Below are 20,814 nucleotides of genomic sequence, written 5' to 3'. Positions count from 1 at the left end.
TGTGCCCTCCATCTTTCCCAACATCAGGGTCTTTTCCAGTGAGTCTTCTCTTCTCATGAGGTGGCCAAAGTACTGGAGCCTCAGCTTCACGATCTGTCCTTCCAGTGAGCACTCAGGGCTGATTTCCTTAAGAATGGATGCGTTTGATCTTCTTGCAGTCCATGGGACTCTCAAGAGTCTCCTCCAGCACCATAATTCAAAAGCGTCAATTCTTCGGCGATCAGCCTTCTTTATGGTCCAGCTCTCACTTCCATACATCACTACTGGGAAAACCATAGCTTTTACTATACGGACCTTTGTTGGCAAGGTTCATGAATTCATGATAGAGGCAACAATTATTTGGACTGAGGGAAAAGATCTCCGGGTGGGGCTACGTAAACACATATAGAGCCCCACTTACACAACCCATCATGCAGGCAACGAAGGCCTGACACCTGTGGCTCACTGCATGTAGAAATGCACATAGAGAAGTGGAAGGGCTGAGAGTGGAAATGGCACTCAATCAGAGTCGCAGTGTGGGCAGGCTGGGGCGCCATCGCCCTGAGACATTTTTTTGAGGAGGTGCAACCAGGTGTCCCCATGACAGGCTCCCTCGTGGAGGCCTGAGAGGAGGGAAGCCATGCTGGGGCCTGGCCTTTGGGGCTGGTGCAGAGATGGTGCCTCCTTCACCTCCTGGCCAGTGAAGGGACACCCATGCGCACCCTGCCTCTTGACTGGCCACAAGGGTGCTTGTGTCTGTCTGCATCCAAGAATAGACGGACTGTTCACATATTCGAAATATACTCTGCGAGGCAGCTCTTTCAACACATGATAGGCAACAATTATTTGGATCCAAACAAAGGCGGATAGAATTTTTTGATGGGAAATTTTTCAGTTAAGCTGGGTATGTGAAAGCCCTTCAGAGTGGAAATAATACTAGTGCAGAATTATCTTTATAGCAAGAAGTTTGTTCAAAAAGCTGCTGGGTATAGAAATAAAAGTGCAAAAGTGATTTGTTTGGGTGTTATTGCAAATTGCTTCCATATTTTTAATTTTTGTCAATTCTTATATATTTATAATGGCCTTAAGAAGTATTAAGAGTAGCTTGGGTTCTTGTTATAGTTAATAGACTTTTACTCCAAGCTTACCTGAGAAGAAAAGCCATTCACACACATATTCAAACCAAAGATGACAAGCTGCGTTACTCCTGGCTCTTGTCTTCAGGCACAGAGATGAGATGTTGGACAACTTATAAGAATCAAGGCAGTTAATTAACTTTGTGTGGTTGACTTCAAGAGAACACTTAACATACTATGCTTCAGAAAAGTTTTATTTTTTAAAACAACAAGTATCAGAGGAGGTGTAATGTAAAGTATTGCACTTGGGCAAAAAAAAATGAGAGGCACAAATACAAGATGGGTGACACCTGGCTTGAGAGCAGTACATGTGAAAAGGATCTAGGAGTTTTGGTTGACCACAAACTTGACATGAGCCAACAGTGTGACGCGGCAGCTAAAAAAGCCAATGCAATTCTGGGCTGCATCAATAGGAGTATAGCATCTAGATCAAGGAAAGTAATAGTGCCACTGTATTCTGCTCTGGTCAGACCTCACCTGGAGTACTGTGTCCAGTTCTGGGCACCACAGTTCAAGAAGGACACTGACAAACTGGAACGTGTCCAGAGGAGGGCAACCAAAATGGTCAAAGGCCTGGAAACGATGCCTTATGAGGAACGGCTAAGGGAGCTGGGCATGTTTAGCCTGGAGAAGAGGAGGTTAAGGGGTGATATGATAGCCATGTTCAAATATATAAAAAGATGTCACATAGAGGAGGGAGAAAGGTTGTTTTCTGCTGCTCCAGAGAAGCGGACACGGAGCAGTGGATCCAAACTACAAGAAAGAAGATTCCACCTAAACATTAGGAAGAACTTCCTGACAGTAAGAGCTGTTTGACAGTGGAATTTGCTGCCAAGGAGTGTGGTGGAGTCTCCTTCTTTGGAGGTCTTGAAGCAGAGGCTTGACAACCATATGTCAGGAGTGGTCTGATGGTGTTTCCTGCTTGGCAGGGGGTTGGACTCGATGGCCCTTGTGGTCTCTTCCAACTCTATGATTCTATGTGGAGAACCTTCCCACCTCTCCAGCATGGCTGCAATGTCCAAAGGCATCCCCATTTGCCACCCTTCGCTGTGAGGGATTCTCTTCCTCTGATCTCGTGTTCAGTGGAACTCAAGCATGGAAGAGACATCCTGAGCTACAAGGCCGCTTCTGTTAGTTCATCCTTGACCTATCTGACCTTAACAGCAGGCCTCAACCTGACTCAGACAGCACTGATTTATTCTCTGTAAATACAAATGAGGGTTAGTCATGATCTAAAGGATCATGTCAGGACAGGTCAGTCCTCGAGATTTTCATTCAACACTTTCCTTGGGGAGAAAGGAAATAGAAAGGAGCCAATGTTAACATGGTTTTCTTTGTACCAGATCCCATGTTAACACACATTCCCAATCCTACATGCACTTTTTTATTTCCAGACCCCTCACTAGATTCTCTGAATCTTCTCTGTGAATATTTCTTGATCCCATGGTAGATAACAATCCTTTTTAGAACTTCTGGAAGTTCATTCCAAGGTCATTTATGTCCTCAGACATAATAGTAATATCTCTATCATAAATACACCACTTAATTACATCTGTTGGAGCTTTCAACAGTTGCAGCCTAGCAGGTCTGCCACCTCCCCAGAAGTCTGTAAAGTCTGTAAAATTTCTCTTTCCTAAGGGGAGGAGTTACCTGGAGCAAAGGTGAGCATTCTAAAGAAGGGAAGGGGAGTGAATTAAATTTCTCATCACTGTAAAACATGTTTCATGTGCTTAACTGAATTGGGAGCCTAAGGTAAGATTGATGTTGGCCATGAGTCCTCAGTGGCAAAATTCTGAGTACAAGAGGAGTGTTGTGTGCCAACATGGGGTGGAAGGCCCTAAGTTTAAGGAATGCAAATAACTGTTGACTAATTTACCAGTAGGGACAGTGCTTGTTGGAAAGTTCCTTTTGTCCTTGGTGCAGATTATGAATGGTCTAATGGAAGAGCCATGCTGGAGATGACTGTGAGCAAAGGGACTCAGGTACAGAGAAGGGCATGTGCTTGCAGGTCGCTTAAGTGCCTGTTTGGTAAAGTCACCTGTGGAGTGAGGCTTCTGGGAGACAAGGCAGTAAAGGGCATTCCTGGGATTACAGCAAGGCAGAGCAGGGCCAGAAAAATGATGCTTTGGGGCTGTTTTGAATGATGTTTTGAAATCCAAGAGCAAATGCATGGAGAGCCTGTACGAGTTCCCGTTTCAGATGCTATTCTAGAAATACGGAAAAATGATGTTTGTTCCTCCTCTACCCCATAGTTACAATGCCCCAAAGTGTCACCAGCCTGCCAGCTATGCTGATAATTTATTTTTGCAGGCACCAATTATCATTTATAAGAGTCCAAATAAATATCAGCATTACCTCTAGTGTCTTGAGAGTAAGAAAATAATAAGATTTTCAGCAATAAGACATAATTTATAAGCAATAGATTCACTTAATAAGCATTTCAGAGAGATCAATAAGCATTTTGGAAAGATCAATATATCTTGAGAAATAATACATAAATTATATGGTTTAATCTTACCTCATCATCCTGGTTGGAGGTTTGTGTTCTGGTGTTTGAGAGAACACATAGATTTTCTTCTGTCTGAGGTGGATGGAAGGCTGAGTTCCTCAAAGATTGAAATATTGTCTTTATTGATGGGTGAGGATGTATTCTCAGGAGAGTTAAGATTTTTTCACACATTAATTTTTTCATGAATGGTTAAAATCAATGACATGATTGAAACAATTCTTGCACAAATGTGCCTGATACATGGGATGGTTACAAATTAATTGACAAATATAATGAGGACTTGCAGTTGCCTCTGGTTAGGGAACAACGTTAATACTCAATGTGTTAAAAAAAAACCCCTTTCTACCCCACCCCCCTTCGCCACCCATCTATGAGAAAAGAAATTAAGTTTAAAAGTTATGAAAAGGCAGAGAAAATTCCAGTGAAATTCTCATGAGTTACAGAGGGGTGGGGGTTTTTTTGGTGCGTCTTTTGAGGCGATCAAGGGGTGTTTGCAGGTGTCATTCCTTCCACTGCACAAATCATCTCACCAGAGGTCCTCAGTCTGCAGCCCTCCTGAGTGGCAATCTTTCAAGTAAAGCCCAGGGGAACTCTTCCCATGTGACTTTTTCAGAGTGCAGGCAGCCAGGGAAGCTCCAGAACGCTGGAGAAATGTTTACACACAGAGTCATTGGTCACCTCACAGTGATAAGGTAAGCTCAAAGCCCTGCCAAGCACCACAGTTCTTAGAAAGTGTCCCAATAATGAAGCAGAAAAGTGGAAGCCTCTTTCACAAGGGACAAACACTTTTAAGGAAATGGAGGACCAATTCTGGCACAGCACTAACTAGAAGATTCTTCCTGGTAGCTCTTCCTGGGCTATCCAGCAAGGAAACCCATAGGCTTTTCTGCATTGCCATGCCAGATGGGCAAGGTCTAGTCAGCCGCAGCCCGGCAGATACCACCAGAAGTTCACAAGCAGCATAGCCTGTAGGTGACAGCCGTCCCTTCTGTCCTGCACACAAAATGTTGTATTTGCTCTTCTTATGGGAGCCCCCCCCCACTCCAGCCCAAGTTTGTATTGCTACCTACCTGGTGATTCATGATGTGCCTCCTGATTTCTCGTGGCAGGATCCATGCCACTCTGACTACATTGGAATAAGAAAGTAGGGTGGGTGCAGTGCCCAGGAAGTTTCAGACTGATACAGCCGTTCAAGCACTAACTGTACGGTAAAATGGCTGTGTGCTATCTAGGCAGTCCCCTTATAGTTTGGGTTCTTCGATTCAGAGGCATTTAAAGATTTCTTTCCATTTGCAATTAACGTGACCCTTGGCGCTTGTGACAACTGCAGCTTCAGGCAGATGGGGTGACTTCCACACATGGAGACTGAGGCTCGGGCAGTGGTTTGGCAGGATACAAAGACGTCACCATCGATATCGTTTGCATTCTCCCTTTTTCATGGTAATAACAAAAAAAGTAAATTACTGAGGCTTTCAAATATGCGCCATAGCCTTCCAAATAAAATGGCAATGTAAGTCTTGTTACTTGCTTATATAGTATCCCTGGAGGGCAAAGTCTTTCAGAATTTACATTGCTTTGTGGATATGTAAGATGGCAGCATAATCCATCGCTCAATAAGCAGAAATCCCCAATAAAACATTTCTCAGCAATGCACTACAATCTTGTTTTGTTTGAATTAGTCTAGGCATACATAACTTATAAAAATGTGTGTGCCAAGCCTTTGTTTATTTTGCAGAAGATAGAAAATAAAATTAGATGTCCAGAACCACCATGTTGTACAATTCTTCTTGGAGTGTATTACTTACTTCTGTAGATTAGTGATTCTTATCTTCAAATCATCCTGGGGGCAGGGGATCCCTCTGTGTATAGGAAGCTAGTCTGTCAGGCAGAAGGATTCCAGCTTCAACTTTCCCAGATTTGCCATTTTGTTTTTATAGAATCATAGAATTGTAGATGGAAGGGACCCGAGGGTCATCTAGTCCAACCCCCTGCACCTCCTGTTTTGCATGTAAGATAGTGTTTCTCCCCCTCCCCCCAAAAAAAATGATTAAAGGGACAGTGAGGGTGCCCAATGATGTTTTAATACTTTTATTATTTTATTTTGCAGTTTGCAGAAGTATTTTTGTTGTTGTTCTGTTTGTACTTCTGTCTAAGACATAGCAAGCCAATGGGATGTTGTTCATATCTGACAGAGGTGCTGAATTTATTTTGGATATTTGCATTATGACTTAGGTGCAGAAAGGAGTTAATGATATCTTCAATAGTCCGAAGATGTCTGCCTCTGCATTCGAAGACACACTTGAGACTGATTTCCGAGCGGCTAGGTGAGGGCAAAGTAGCCACCTCACAGCTCACTCTAAAGAACTCTGATCTATCTGTAGCAGAGTAGGAGAAGGAGCCAGAGTTTTAATAAGCATTCTTTTTGAGTGTGCTGTCACTCCTTGACATCAGTTGCCAAGTCCTATTTTTATCCTAGAGACAAGAATGTAGCCCCCCCCACTCCCGCCTGAAAACAGCCTTGAGAAAGATACAGCTTGTGACACAGATGAGTCCAAATTAATTCAATTTACTTAAGAGTAATAATTTATAGCAAACTCTGTTCCTGTGTTGCACTCAAGAGGTAATTTCAAAACCAATTTAGAATTTAGTTGCCAAATAAGTTGGTGGCGTTTGGCCACCAGTTGCAAACAGTGTTAGATATCTAGAAGTTATTTGCGGGGCAATGCCTTACTTCTGAACTGTTCACACTTTGTTTTAAAATGGACTGTGGGAAATGGGAAAGAAGAAGAAGAAGAGTTTGGATTTGATATCCCGCTTTATCACTACCCTAGGGAGTCTCAAAGCGGCTAACATTCTCCTTTCCCTTTCTCCCCCACAACAAACACTCTGTGAGGTGAGTGGGGCTGAGAGACTTCAGAGAAGTCTCTCAGGAGAATTACTTCTCCTTCTTTGGAGGTCTTTAAGCAGAGGCTTGACAACCATATGTCAGGAGTGCTCTGATGGTGTTTCCTGCTTGGCAGGGGGTTGGACTCGATGGCCCTTGTGGTCTCTTCCAACTCTATGATTCTATGATTCTATGATTCTATGATTCTATGATTCTAAGTGTGACTGGCCCAAAGTCACCCAGCAACTGCAGGTGGAGGAGCGGAGACGCGAACCCGGTTCACCAGATTATGAGTCCACCGCTCTTAACCACTACACCACACTGGCTCTGAAAGGAGATTGTTAGCCACTTTGAGACTCCCTAAGGGCAGGTTATCAAGTCCAAACTCCTCCTCCTCCTCCTCTTCCTCCTCCTCTTCTTTATGCTTTCCAGGCAGGCCTCTCCCATTGCACACATGTGCGTTTGCGCAAGGGCCCTTTTGAGCTGTCATAGCCATCTGCCAGAATCAGAGAGAACGAGGGGGGTGGGGGCACCTTGACCTGACCTGCACCAGAACCAGGGGTGACCCCCAAACCAGCCAGGGAGACAGCTTGCCATAGCTTTTAGCACCTCTCGGGGCGATGAATGTGGCCGCTGTCAAACCAGCATCTGCCCTGAGTCGCCCAGCTGTAACAACTTCATGGTGAGTTCTGGCACCCATTTTTCTTGGAAAAAGTCCTGGGTATAGTGATTTGTCTGTTGCTTTCTAGGGCATTTGCAATTGATTTAGAATTTGACCGTGACAGCTGTGTGTACTTAGACATCCATGGTTTATCTGATAAATGCACACATCGCCCGAGGTCACTGCTCATTGGCACAATTTAGTATGTGACTCTGACTTCCAGATCCCATCCGAACTCCACTGACTCTCCTGCCTCACTGGGAGTGTAATTATTTTGCAGGGCACAGCTAGCTCCCTTTTTCAAAAAAAATAAAACACAATTCTCTTATTTGGAGAGAGGGGAGTCTTTTTTGGAGGGGAGAATAGAAAATCCATCCAATACAGGATTATGCCTGGCTTTTCAGCTTATTTTAGGAAGAGGGAGAAAACCCAGCACACTAATGTTTAAATTGCCTCTGAGATTTAAGACATTTACCTTCCAGGTTTAAATCTCCAAAAGTTGTGAACATATCTCTGTTAATTCCTAAAGCCTCTTCACAGTAGACATATTGAGGATAACTGTGGGAAAATGTGTTTCAGTGTTTCTACATGAAACACCCACGAGGAAGAATGGAGCGTGATCAGGAAGAAAAGGCAGTGTTTCCTGTTTTGGACTTTTTCAAGAGAAAAATTAGCAGGCTGCACTCAAATCTTTGAAACTGGTCTGAGAGATTTGATACATTTACAAGTTTTGAAGGGATATATTAAAATAAAACCTTTGTGATGGAGGTGGGAATCAATGGGTAAAAAAAAAATGAGAGGCACAAATACAAGATGGGTGACACCTGGCTTGAGAGCAGTACATGTGAAAAGGATCTAGGAGTCTTGGTTGACCACAAACTTGACATGAGCCAACAGTGTGACGCGGCAGCTAAAAAAGCCAATGCAATTCTGGGCTGCATCAATAGGAGTATAGCATCTAGATCAAGGGAAGTAATAGTGCCACTGTATTCTGCTCTGGTCAGACCTCACCTGGAGAACTGTGTCCAGTTCTGGGCACCACAGTTCAAGAAGGACACTGACAAACTAGAACGTGTCCAGAGGAGGGCAACCAAAATGGTCAAAGGCCTGGAAACAATGCCTTATGAGGATCGGCTAAGGGAGCTGGGCATGTTTAGCCTGGAGAAGAGGAGGTTAAGGGGTGATATGATAGCCATGTTCAAATATATAAAAGGATGTCACATAGAGGAGGGAGAAAGGTTGTTTTCTGCTGCTCCAGAGAAGCGGACACGGAGCAATGGATCCAAACTACAAGAAAGAAGATTCCACCTAAACATTAGGAAGAACTTCCTGACAGTAAGAGCTGTTCGACAGTGGAATTTGCTGCCAAGGAGTGTGGTGGAGTCTCCTTCTTTGGAGGTCTTTAAGCAGAGGCTTGACAACCATATGTCAGGAGTGCTCTGATGGTGTTTCCTGCTTGGCAGGGGGTTGGACTCGATGACCCTTGTGGTCTCTTCCAACTCTATGATTCTATGATTCTATGATTCTATGATATGATAGCCATGTTCAAATATATAAAAGGATGTTACATAGAGGAGGGAGAAAGGTTGTTTTCTGCTGCTCCAGAGAAGCGGACACGGAGCAACGGATCCAAACTACAAGAAAGAAGATTCCACCTAAACATTAGGAAGAACTTCCTGACAGTAAGAGCTGTTTGACAGTGGAATTTGCTGCCAAGGAGTGTGGTGGAGTCTCCTTCTTTGGAGGTCTTTAAGCAGAGGCTTGACAACCATATGTCAGGAGTGCTCTGATGGTGTTTCCTGCTTGGTAGGGGGTTGGACTCGATGGCCCTTGTGGTCTCTTCCAACTCTATGATTCTATGATTCTATGATTCTAATGTATACTTTCAGATCCCCTTTAAAAACTCCTCATTTGGGTTGATTTTGTAACTTAAATGTGCCTCAAATGTGTGTGTTGGGTGAAAACAGGCAACGGATACTCCCATCAGTCAAGGTTATTCATGGAAATGTTATTTTACTAGCATGTGTTTTCTTAAATAAAGGTGTACTTTCTGAAGGTCCTTTCCGTTACAAAGATCCTTCAGAGAACATGGAGCAGCCAGATGTGGACTATTGAATACAAGATATTGGTGCAGATCTGCTGCCTGGAATCCACACTCCCAGCCTTAAAGGCCACTTGCAGGCTCCTGGTTTTTGAGAGATTTGAAGGAAGACAGAGAGATGATAATAGTAGTAGTAGTAGTAGTAGTAGTAATAATACCATATGCATAAAAACAAGTAATCAATTGATTAAAATGCACCCCAAAATTAATTCAAATAAGTTAAAGTTAAAGTTAAAACTGAACAAATGACAATCCTCAGGTTAAAATGGAAAACAGTTAATACTTGCCAGAACCAACTGTTTCAACCGATCCTATAAGGGCCTGTGAGCGGGCTGGGAAACCTCCTTCGTGCTTGTTCTTATACAAAGAGAAAATGAGTCAGACTGAACCCTGGCCAAAGGCCTGGCAGAACGGCTCCATCTTACAAGCCCTGCAGAAGGATGCCCTGGTCTCTTGTGAGAGAGTGATCCACCAGGCCGGGGCCACAGTTGAAAAGGCCCTGGCTCTGGTTGAGGCCAGTCTAGTCTCCATGGGGCCCGGGATCTTCAGGGTGGCACTATGTAGATTTCATGTGAGGTTGTGGTTAAGGAAATCGTGTACACAGTTTACCAGGGGCTATTATTACACTTGCTCTACTGTTTCATTTATGACCATGTATAATGTTGCATCATCGCTGGTCATGTAATATTAAAAATGAAGTTATATATATATATATGTGTGTGTGTGTGTGTGTGTGTGTGTGTGTGTGTGTACCAGTGATTTTGAATACGTCTGCAGTATAAAACAGTGTTGTCTGAAAAGCTGAACCTCTCCTGATAGAGATCATGCTTCAGTCTTTCTGCAGATAGAACTATTTTACCCTTTAAGCATCTGCGGACTATCTAAACATGCTCTTAAGACTTTGGGATAATGGCAAGTTTAGAAGTCCACCCTAGCAGCTCGTATAAAAAATATACTTTCTTTATTCCACATTTTTATGTCTACTCCATTTCAGTTCTTGGGCTTGAAAACAGTAAACTTAAATTAAATTGCAGCCCCTGGGACAGGGAAGCCGTGGGTGGCAGGGCCCAAAAATGGTAAAATTGCTATAAACGCAGGACGACAGATGTCAAGAGGCTTTGGCATAGGCATTGGGTATGAATCCTGAATCAACCAACACACGTGTAGGCTGATTATTTTACTGGGTCAACAGACCACCCTATTTATTATTATTATTATTTTCAATTAATATTTTATTAAGATAGTTTCAGTTATAAGAAATAATGTGAAAAAAGAGAAAATGAATGAAGGGGGGGAGTGCAAAAAAAAAATACAATTACAATAAAAAGGATATAAATTAATACACTAAATATAGTCAGTTGGATTTCCATACATTATTATATAGATATATATGTAATATTATTGCCCTAATATGTGTATGATTATTAATAACCTACTATATTCTGTATAAACTCATTCCAAATGTCAGTATATTTATCCAAACAAAATCTGTGTCTATAAGCAATCTGTTCATACGTTGCAAGTGCTGTCATGTGATTGACCCATTGATTAATGGGAGATACAGTATCTCAGGTGTCTCAGAAGCTGAAAAAGCTGCCGGTCCAAACAGGGCTGTTACCAGATTCTGTGCCTGCAGATATTGCCATTGGGCTGCATCTGATAGATGATATTGATCTTTTAGAACAGTATAAGTACAGTGGTACCTCGGGTTACAGACGCTTCAGGTTACAGACTCCGCCAACCCAGCAATAGTACCTCGGGTTAAGAATTTGGCTTCAGGATGAGAACAGAAACCGTGCTCTGGTGGCACGGCGGCAGCGGGAGGCCCCATTGGCTAAATGGTGCTTCAGGTTAAGAACAGTTTCAGGTTAAGTACGGACCTCCGGAACGAATTAAGTTCTTAACCCGAGGTACCACTGTATAGAATTCATATTCCTCATCTATCAGTTGTTCCAAAGTCAATACACCTGCTTCCTCCTAATTTTTCCACATTACCATCTTTTTTTCCAATTTCTAAGATAGGATTTGCCTACAGAATCAGTTTTGCATGTGAAAATGGATCAATTTTGTTTTTATTGGACAATAGTTTCCATCTCTTTCTAATTGACTTAATTGTTTGAAGAGTCTGCTACAGCAGACAAGGTAAGCGGCCATTAGTTACACATTATCAAGGAATCCATATAAGAGTTCCCCAGGGATGCAAAAATATATTCTATTTTTATAACAGGAGGCTTTTCCCCTGAATTATTTGTTCAACAGTTTGTTTGTCTTTTTAAACTGGGGAGTTATTCTAGACTTACTAACCAGTTAAGCATGGCTTGGGTCTAAACGCACCCTCCCAGCAGCAAAAGTCCTCTTCCAAATACAGAGGGGTTGTCTCTGACATGCCAGAATAGTGTTATATGAGAAAACAGAGATCTGGGTTTTTAAAAAAATAGAATTTAGATACTATAGTCTGCAATGCGCAAACTGTATAAAGTCCAAATAGACTGCAGCCACAACAGATAAAAAGGCCACAACAGAGCACAGCAGGAAATGCTTCTAATGGCTTAGTCTGCACGCATAATATATTAAAGAGTGTGTTCTCACATAGATACCTAGCTGTTCATTGAGATGATCCTTAGACTCCCTGCTCCAGATTGCTCTTCCATCTGAAGCTTGGCGGTGGATGGGGATCCACAACAGAGAGTTACAGCAGTAGCATCAAAGGTGTGGGACTATTCCACAGCAATTCCTCTCCTTTAGTGCTGGATTTTAGGTGACTGTTTACTTCTGATGGCAGAAACAGACAGAGCCTGGGTTGAACAAGGGTCCCTGTTGTTTAAGGTTAAATACCCCTAAAAAGCCCCACGGAGGGAAAACTACTGGTGCAAGAGGTCCACTCACCTTTCCCGGTGGGCGGCGTTGTGGCCAGGCAGCCGGGACTTGGCAGTGATCTGGCCGGGGGAGTGGGGAGTTGGCAGCCCATTCTGTGTTGTTCCAGCCATGTTGCCGGCACTGGGTGGAGCCATGCCCAGTGTGGCCCCGCTGAACAATCAGTGCTGTGAGGGGACGTGGCTGCAGGAGATTTAACTATGGTAGCCAGACGGGACCTTCTCTCTCACCTTTTGCACTGGCTCTCCCACCCCACCCACCCTTTATCCATGCTTTGCTCTGATATGACCTCGCTAAGGACAACGGTCAGCTGACATATTGTTGTGGCCGGGTAGGAATTTCCCCCACTTGGCAAATTGGCACCAGCAGTTTGGTTTTCACCTACCTCGTAGCAATTGTCACAACTTTGTGAGGTTAGGCATTGGGTAAGCCTTTGTTTGGATGGAGGGGAGGTTGTAGCCTCTGCCTGCCCCATCTCAGTTAAGGGGTGTGGGTGGCATTGTAGTCTAAACCACTAAGCCTCTTGGGCTTGCTGATCAGAAGGTTGGCAGTTCACCCCGCGATGGGGTGAGCTCCCATTGCTCTGTCCCAGCTTCTGCCAACCTAGCAGGTCAGAAGCAGTAAGGATATCCTGTTAAAGGGATATGGGAGTGTGGATTCTGTCAAATGCCCAGACAGAAGTCATGTCACAACCCCAACATGGACCCCTCAGGATTACTATTTGATGTAATCCCTGTTAGTGGTTTACCCTTAGAAGGACTCCCTGCAGACGGGCAGGAGTCGTGATATAGCCTGGCTTTGCCCAATGCATAAGCCAGTCTTTCTCAACCGGTGGGTCCCCAGATGTTGTTGAACTACAACTCCCATCACCCCTAGCTAGCAAGGCCACAGCTCAGGGATGATGGCAGTTGTCGTCCAACAACATCTGGGGACCCACAGGTTGAGAACCACTGGCCTAAACCTAACCGCTCACATCTGTAACCAATAAAGTTGTGGCCTATTTGAACCCATAAACCAAAATACTCTTGTCCGTCATGGGGGCCTTGGCACACTACAAACCAAATGGTGCCAGTTCTCTTCCCGGCCTCCTTTAACATTTAAGGACTACAGCAACCACTGCCCCGTTTTATTTTATTTTATTTTTAGCAGTTAAATGCCACCTGTTGCAGCACCCTTTCAGAACCACAGTTTGTGTGGCTCACAGCCTCAATGCAGGGGATATCTACATAGCTGCTTCAGTTTGTAAAAACCTAGCAACTTGAACAGGGTTGCTCTGATTGAGCAAAGCTCAAGGGGCTCAGCCAGGCCTCCCAAGTGAGCTGGCCCTGAAACATGAGAATGGGATCTAAGCAAGGAAGATTACCATCTGCTCACCATATAACAGTCTCAAAATTGACGCTGTATGTGGTCAGGAAGACTTTTGAGAGATGTTTTTCCTTGCCGTCTCTCTTTTTGATGGTTAGTCAAGTGGTTTGTAGTTTTAAAGGTGAAAGGGACCAGCAGTTGCATAGCTTGTGGTTAGTAGAGGAATGGGAAATTGTTAAGATGTAACTGCAGGATGCCTATAGTTATCTTTTCAACTAAATGCTACAAGGGCCAGTGCACCAAATGCGTTTGCTTATGAGGTTAAACATTCCCTTTCAACATGCCTTTGGAAGATCTCCCTTTAGGGCTTAATTCAAAGTGTGCTGAAGCCTGTGGATGGATTCCTATTGACTTCAATTGACTTTAGATCAGCCCCCAGATGCTAAAATACGACTGCTGCATGACTCAAAGGGAATGGTAATTCAGTGGCTGTGGGGGTGCCATAATGAGGAAGCCAGCTGCGAGAGGATGCAGGCAAGGGAGCTCAGTTTGAAGAGCACATTTTATTACATGCTCAAGATTATGGCCTCCACAAACATGCGAGACAATCTCTGGGGAGTAGAAAAAGCACTTTTGTTTATATTGCTATTATTACAAGTGCATAACATATCCATTCTTGAAGAAAGACTGTGCTCTGATACCCAGAAAATGCAGTTTTGAGCTGTTAGGGGGAGGAACCTAGAGCATCTTCATTAACCTTATCAAGATCATTTGGTCTTCGTCCAAAGTGTCTTGCATGTTTTGCTCCAAGAGGACCTTCTGGGTTCACTTTTAATTTCACTATTGGTGAAATCTGGGATGCACAGAATCAATTGAGAATTTTCACTAGCCTCATAGAAACACTACATATCCATTGAAATTTTCAATATATTTTGCTTAGGGCGCGACCCCCAAATTTACTGTACACTTTCTTTAGCCAAAATTTGTGCAGCAACACTACCGAAAGAATGTTTTAATCAAAACAATATGCAAAATTCTAAATACCCCATTTATTGAGTGCATAACAACAAGAACTGCTTCCATATGGTACAACCCTGCTATTCTGAGGAACGTGAAGGAACTGAATAGATGGAACTGGTCGCATGGGATTTCCACACCAAGCAACACTCTGATCAGGCAAGAAAGCCTCACGTGATCAGGTTGTTAGACTACTCACATACAGTGCCCAGTGCTGTGCAATTGCCCTTTGTGTATATGGATGCATGAGCAAGTGTAAAGCAGACCAGAGTGTCACCTTTTGAAAACACTGAAAGTACCAAATGTTACTTCCCCTTGGAGTGATTGCTGCAGCCAGATTCTGCAGTGGCTTCCCCAAACAATTAGAAAATGGGGTTGTTCTCAGAGGAAATGTGGGTATCATTAGATTTAAAAGGGGATCTGTTATGTCTCCTGGTGGTTATGAGTTTAGAAACAAGAAATATGGGTTTCCAAGGAGGCTTTGTTGCGTCTCCAGCATGGTGACCTTTTCTGCTGGGTTTATTGTCTTTTCCAAGGTTTTTAATGAACACTGGGATGTTGGTTATTTTGTGAGACAAATTGAAAAAGTCCCCTGTGCCCTGTTTTGATTCGACTACATGCCGTATGTTACAAGTGGCTAATTTGAGTTTTGCATTTATTTATGAACTAATTCCTACACTCGAATGTATAATTCATAAGATGATGTGTGGATTGATAGTGTTGGCTGCTCTTTCCAGACAAGGACTGTTTCTTACAAGGGGTTTATCACTGCAAGTTTTTCTCCTTCTTTCTTTTTGCTTGCTGTGAAGCAGGCTGCATGCAGTGGACTTCAACATATCCTTGGACTTTGCTGTATGGCCCTGAAACTATGGGTGGATATATTTTATTGCTGGATTCATGTTTTATTTATGTGACTACATAAAGGCTCAAACTCCGAACTCATTTGGGAAATAAAGGCAGGGCAGTCATTGCCATCCCAGAGATATTCAGACCCTGCAAATTGTTATGGTGTAGTAGCTAAAAGTGACCAATGAGTCGTTATGTTCTGGGTTCAAGTTTAACCTCAGCTAATAATTCAGAAAATGTCACTCCATGGTCCCCATTTGCAATATGTCAATAATAATAATAATCACGATAGCTGACATCCCTTAAAGAAATGATTTAAGAATTACTGAGAATTACTACACTCCAAAGACTTGAAATGTGGCATGTAAATGTTTGGGAGGTTTTGAGAAAGGACATTTTAAAGACTTGGAATATTTAAAATGATAGCAACTTGAGTGCAGATAAGCCAATGACATAAGAACCATAAATGCTACATTTTAGAGAAATTCTTCTCTGCCCTCAGCTCTTTTTTTAGGGGGGATTATAATTTGATAAATAAGTAATACACAGTTTTTAAGAATCATTTGACGTAAGAAAACCTCACTCATTATTTATTATATATAAGTATAATCTAGGATTTACAAACTCTAATTCTGGCACTCAGCCCAAAAAGGGTTAATCACCCATACCCTCCACTATACCCAATTTATCATCATCATCATCATCATCATCATCATCATCATCATCTGCTGTGTACCCATGAAATGCAAACATAGCCCAGGTGTTGCAAAGGTGAATAATCTTTTAAAATTTATGGCATGGAGCATTCACACAGGTAGTTGCTTTTTGGAGGTCTTCTCACAGTGGTCGTTACTTAAACTAGACCTATAGGTTGGAGGAAAATTTATCCAAAGGTCATCCGGTCTGCTGATGGTGTGCAGAACACAGTCTGATTGCTCTGTAACCTTCCTGGGGGGTTTTAGGGATGTGATGGCCAGTGGTTAGTCTCTCTGTATTTTTCTGCAAGCAGTCTAGGGCTGGAACCAGCAACTGGGGGCCACAGGTGGAATGTTATGTTGAAGCTAAGGAAACCATATTATTGTTTGAGAATGGACTGTTAAAAACAACAACAACAACAACAACCATGCTCACCTGTTAGTAAGAAAGAAGAAAACCTAACATTAAATAATATATTGAGATAATGTTCCTTTTCACATTATTTTAGTAACTTATAGCTGGGCAAAAATGGTTTCAGGATACGTGTTACATTTATTGCATGCTCCAAATATATGTGCCTTTGTTTTAGATGGCCTCAGTAATGCATAACTGCTCAGAAACCATTTTATTTATCTTTTCCCTTTAGGGGCTGATGTTATCAATTTTGATGGCCACGTTGTATTACCGTACAGATTTGGTCACAAGAAGAAAACACTGAAAACGTTGAAAGATGTGATCGCTTTGAAATTTAAAACCTCTGAAAGTGAAGGTGTAATCTTCCATGGGGAAGGCCAGCAAGGAGACTATATCACCTTGGAACTGAAAAAAGCCAAACTGGTGCTTAATTTAAATTTAGGTAGGATTCAGGGTCTTGGTTTTTTGTTTTAAAAATGCATATTAATTAGCTTTGCATTAATTTGATTGACATATACAGCACTGGGCTTTATCCTTTTCTTCATCTTTGTTTTCTGTTTCCCATGCTTCTCTGAAAGAAGAGTTGAAATCGGTTGCTGGTAGCAGTGCAGCCTCTTATACATTTGGAATGAATATGGATTGGTTTCCAAAGCTTTAGTATTTTGTGCTAACCCTTCTCCTCCCAAGACCATCAAAACTCTGACACCAGAAAAAAAGGTGCATCCTGTGGACTATCGATAGACTTCATCTCGGACTCTGGCTCTCTGTCCCTGGCCATGTTTTTGTCATGGATTCTCCTTCATATCACAAGCCTTGAGTCCTGACTCTCTGAACTGTCCTATGAACTGGGATCAACAGAAACAATGCCCTTATTATGCAAGGAAGGGTTCTGTAGGGAGAATATGTGGTCTAGTGGCTAACACCAGATGGGAAGGGTATGAATGATAAAATTATTAAAGACATGATGTGAATGCCTTAAGTGAGCTCTTGCATAATTCTGGCACAACAATCTTCAGATTGTAATTGTTTTTGTCCTGTGAATGGAGTTTCTCTCCCTCTTTGTCTCATTTACACTCATAAGCCTGCCTTCCAGGCAAGTAACATCATTTCCATACGCAAGTGGGGAACCAAACCTTCAAGAGAATGACTTGCCCAGGGCCATTCTGTGTGAATCCACAGAGCTGAGCTGGGACTGAACACTCCAGAACCAACGCACTAGCCAGGTTTATACATTACGGTCTGAAACAATCTGGCACCGCGTGCCGGGGGGGGGGGGGGGGTTAAACTTGAGTCTTCCCTGTTCTTGTCTCTCATTGTCCACTACACTTTTTTCCCTTTTCTTGGCATAAAGATCAGCCATTTTTGCTTCATGCAAATGAGAATAGCATAGCTTTACCCTGCACAGTTTCTGATGAATGACTCTGAAATTCTCCTCATTTCTATTTCCTTTCCCATATATTTTCTTAGTTCAGTCAGGTAGTTATCAGGATTATAAATGACATCTCTTACACATGTGCTTAGCTGAGGTGAGAATATATACTCTCAGGTCAGAAATGGGGTTAAGAAGGTTCTACTGGGAAGAGAAATTAGAAACCAAGAATCCTTTAACACAACACTTGGATCAAATTGCAGTCAAAACATGAAAAAATTCAGAAGGTGACTGCCACATGTCTCAGGCTTGATTTACTGCTATGTTGTTCTTTATTGCAGTTGAAAATCTTTCATTGTTTGACTTCAGCGGCTAACTCTTGCCTGATCACAGCATAACTTGAAAAACTCAAGGATTCCTTTTTTTTTTAATAAATATTTTATTGGATTTTACAATAAGTGTAAAACAACAAAAAATAGAACACAACACAACAAAAACTACAAAAATACAATGACATAACATATAAACACAAAACAGCAAAAAATATGAAAAGGAAAAATAGAAAAAATAAAAACAATCTTTATCTTCTTAGCATTAACTTGTGTCTCCGACCTCCCCAGACCTTCCTTCTCTGAATTCCAGATCGTATATTCTATCAGCAAATTCCTTCCCTCTGTCTTAATTTAATTTTGTCATAATTTTAATATCTTAATATAATCACATTTCCTTATAACTTAAAATATTTAATCTTTCTTAAACTTTAAGCTTTTTACTAAAACCCTTTTACATTCAATCTGGTGTCATCAAACATTCATTATCTTATAGTGTTTCTGTAAATGGTCTTTAAACTTCCTCCAATCTTCCTTCACCGTCTCTTCTCCCTGGTCTCTGATTCTGCCAATTCCATATAGTCGATGACTTTCATCTGCCATTCTTCCAGCGTGGGTAGTTCCTGTGTCTTCCAATACTGTGCGATGAGTATTCTTGCTGCTGTTGTAGCGTACATAAAGAATGTCCTGTCCTTCTTATGTACCTGTTGGTTGACCATACCCAGGAGAAAGGCCTCTGGTTTCTTCGGAAAGGTGTATTTAAACACTTTTTTCAGTTCATTATAGATCATCTCCCAGAAGATCTTAATCCTTGGGCACGTCCACCAAAGGTGAAAGAATGTACCTTCAGTTTCTTTACATTTCCAGCATTTATTATCGGGCAAGTGATAAATTTTTGCTAGCTTGACTGGTGTCATGTACCATCTGTATATCATTTTCATAATATTCTCTCTTAAGGCATTACATGTCGTAAATTTCATACCAGTGGTCCATAACCGTTCCCAGTCAGCTAGCATTATATTATGACCAACATCTTGTGCCCACTTAATCATTACTGATTTCACTTCCTCATCCTGTGTATTCCATTTCAACAGCAGATTATACATTCTTGACAAAATCTTAGTTTTGGGTTCTAACAGTTCTGTTTCCAATTTTGATTTTTCCACCTGGAAACCAATTTTTCTGTCCAATTTGTATGCCTCCATTATCTGATGGTAATGAAACCAGTCACGGACTCTGCTTTTTAATTTGTCAAAGCTCTGCAATTTCAGTTTATCTCCATCTTGTTCTAGAATCTCCCAATATTTTGGCCAATTGGCCTCCATATTGGGTCTTTTTAAAGCTTTGGCTTCCATTGGAGACAAACACCTTGGGGTCTTATTTTCAAGTAAGTCTTTATATCTATATAATTTTATATAATTTATATATAAAATTATATAAAGACAATTATGATAAATGTTGGATGGAGATAAAAAAAGATTTAGAAATATGGTCAAATTTGAAACTCTCACTATTGGGTCGCATTGCTGTGATAAAGATGAATGTATTGCCAAGAATGTTGTTTCTATTCCAGACATTGCAAATTATTGATAAAACCGACTGTTTCAAGAAGTGGCAGAAAGATATATCCAGATTTGTCTGGCAGGGCAAAAAGCCAAGAATAAAATTTAAATTATTAACTGATGCAAAGGAAAGAGGAGGCTTTGCCCTGCCAGACTTAAAACTTTATTATGAAGCAGCAGCCTTTTGCTGGCTGAAGGAATGGCTACTTCTTGAAAATACAGATACACTGGATTTAGAAGGATTTAATAATGTGTTTGGTTGGCATGCATACTTATGGTATGATAAAGTTAAAGTGCACAGAATGTTTAAGATTCACATTGTCAGGAAAGTATTGTTTAATGTATGGACAAAACTCAAGGATTCCTATTGGGGACAGAGCTCTCTGTGGCTCTTAGCCATGATAGCCAGGTGGAAGAATCTCCATGTCCAGAGGCAGGACACCTTCGCAGGCCCTGGGGGAAGCCATAGCGCTTAGTGGCATGCTCTTATTGGGAACTTCCAGGAGTGTTTGCTTGGCTACTGAGAGAAGCAGAACGCTGGATCCATCAAGGCAGTTCTCAAGCTCTTACAGGCTGTGGGAGAATTCTGTGGTATCTCAGAAGGTGGACAAACAGACACCACGTTCCAAAATACTAAGCAGATGTTCTCATGCTTTTATGATCTTGCATGCAAAACATACGCTCTACCACTGACCTACAGACCTTCCATTTATTGAATCTAGTGTTTCACCACAACTCTGCATGAAAAGTACCTCAGTATTTGCTGTAATCTTATCTGTTACTTTGTCATAAGCACTACTGTTACTGCTTTTTAGCCACACTTCTTTAGAGCTGGACCGGCCAACATGATGTCCTCAAGATGTTGTTGGACTCCCACCAGCCCTAGCCAGTGTTGCCCACGGGCGTTGAAATTCAACACCTAGAGGGCACCATTTGGGCTATTACTCTTTTGGAGCTTATTCAGACTGTTCGTTTATTCAGACTTTTTGTGTTCCCTTAGTCACATCCCAAGTGGTTCGTTATACGTGATCTAAGGTGCTACTGGAAGGATTTTTTTTTCAACTACGGCAGACCAACACGGCTACCTACCTGTAACTAGAAAAAAAGGCTACCTTACAAAGAATATAGTATT

The 20,814-nt window shown here is 42.0% G+C and overlaps 1 protein-coding gene across 1 annotated transcript in view; it reads left to right on the top strand.

Annotated features, from left to right (window-relative positions):
* The window catches only part of CNTNAP2 (contactin associated protein 2), a 965,530-nt gene that overhangs the window by 485,179 nt on the left and 459,537 nt on the right, over positions 1-20,814 (top strand). Inside the window, exon 5 of the mRNA XM_083407007.1 lies at positions 16,655-16,864. Within this exon, the coding sequence (XP_083263133.1) occupies positions 16,655-16,864 (210 nt within the window). The remainder of the gene's footprint in view (positions 1-16,654; positions 16,865-20,814) is intronic.

This window comes from Podarcis tiliguerta (genome assembly GCF_965153285.1).
Source record: "Podarcis tiliguerta genome assembly, chromosome: 12".
Classification (NCBI taxonomy): domain Eukaryota; kingdom Metazoa; phylum Chordata; class Lepidosauria; order Squamata; family Lacertidae; genus Podarcis; species Podarcis tiliguerta.
The sequence above is the reverse complement of the archived record's forward strand: the minus strand, read 5'-3'. Positions and strand labels throughout refer to the sequence as shown.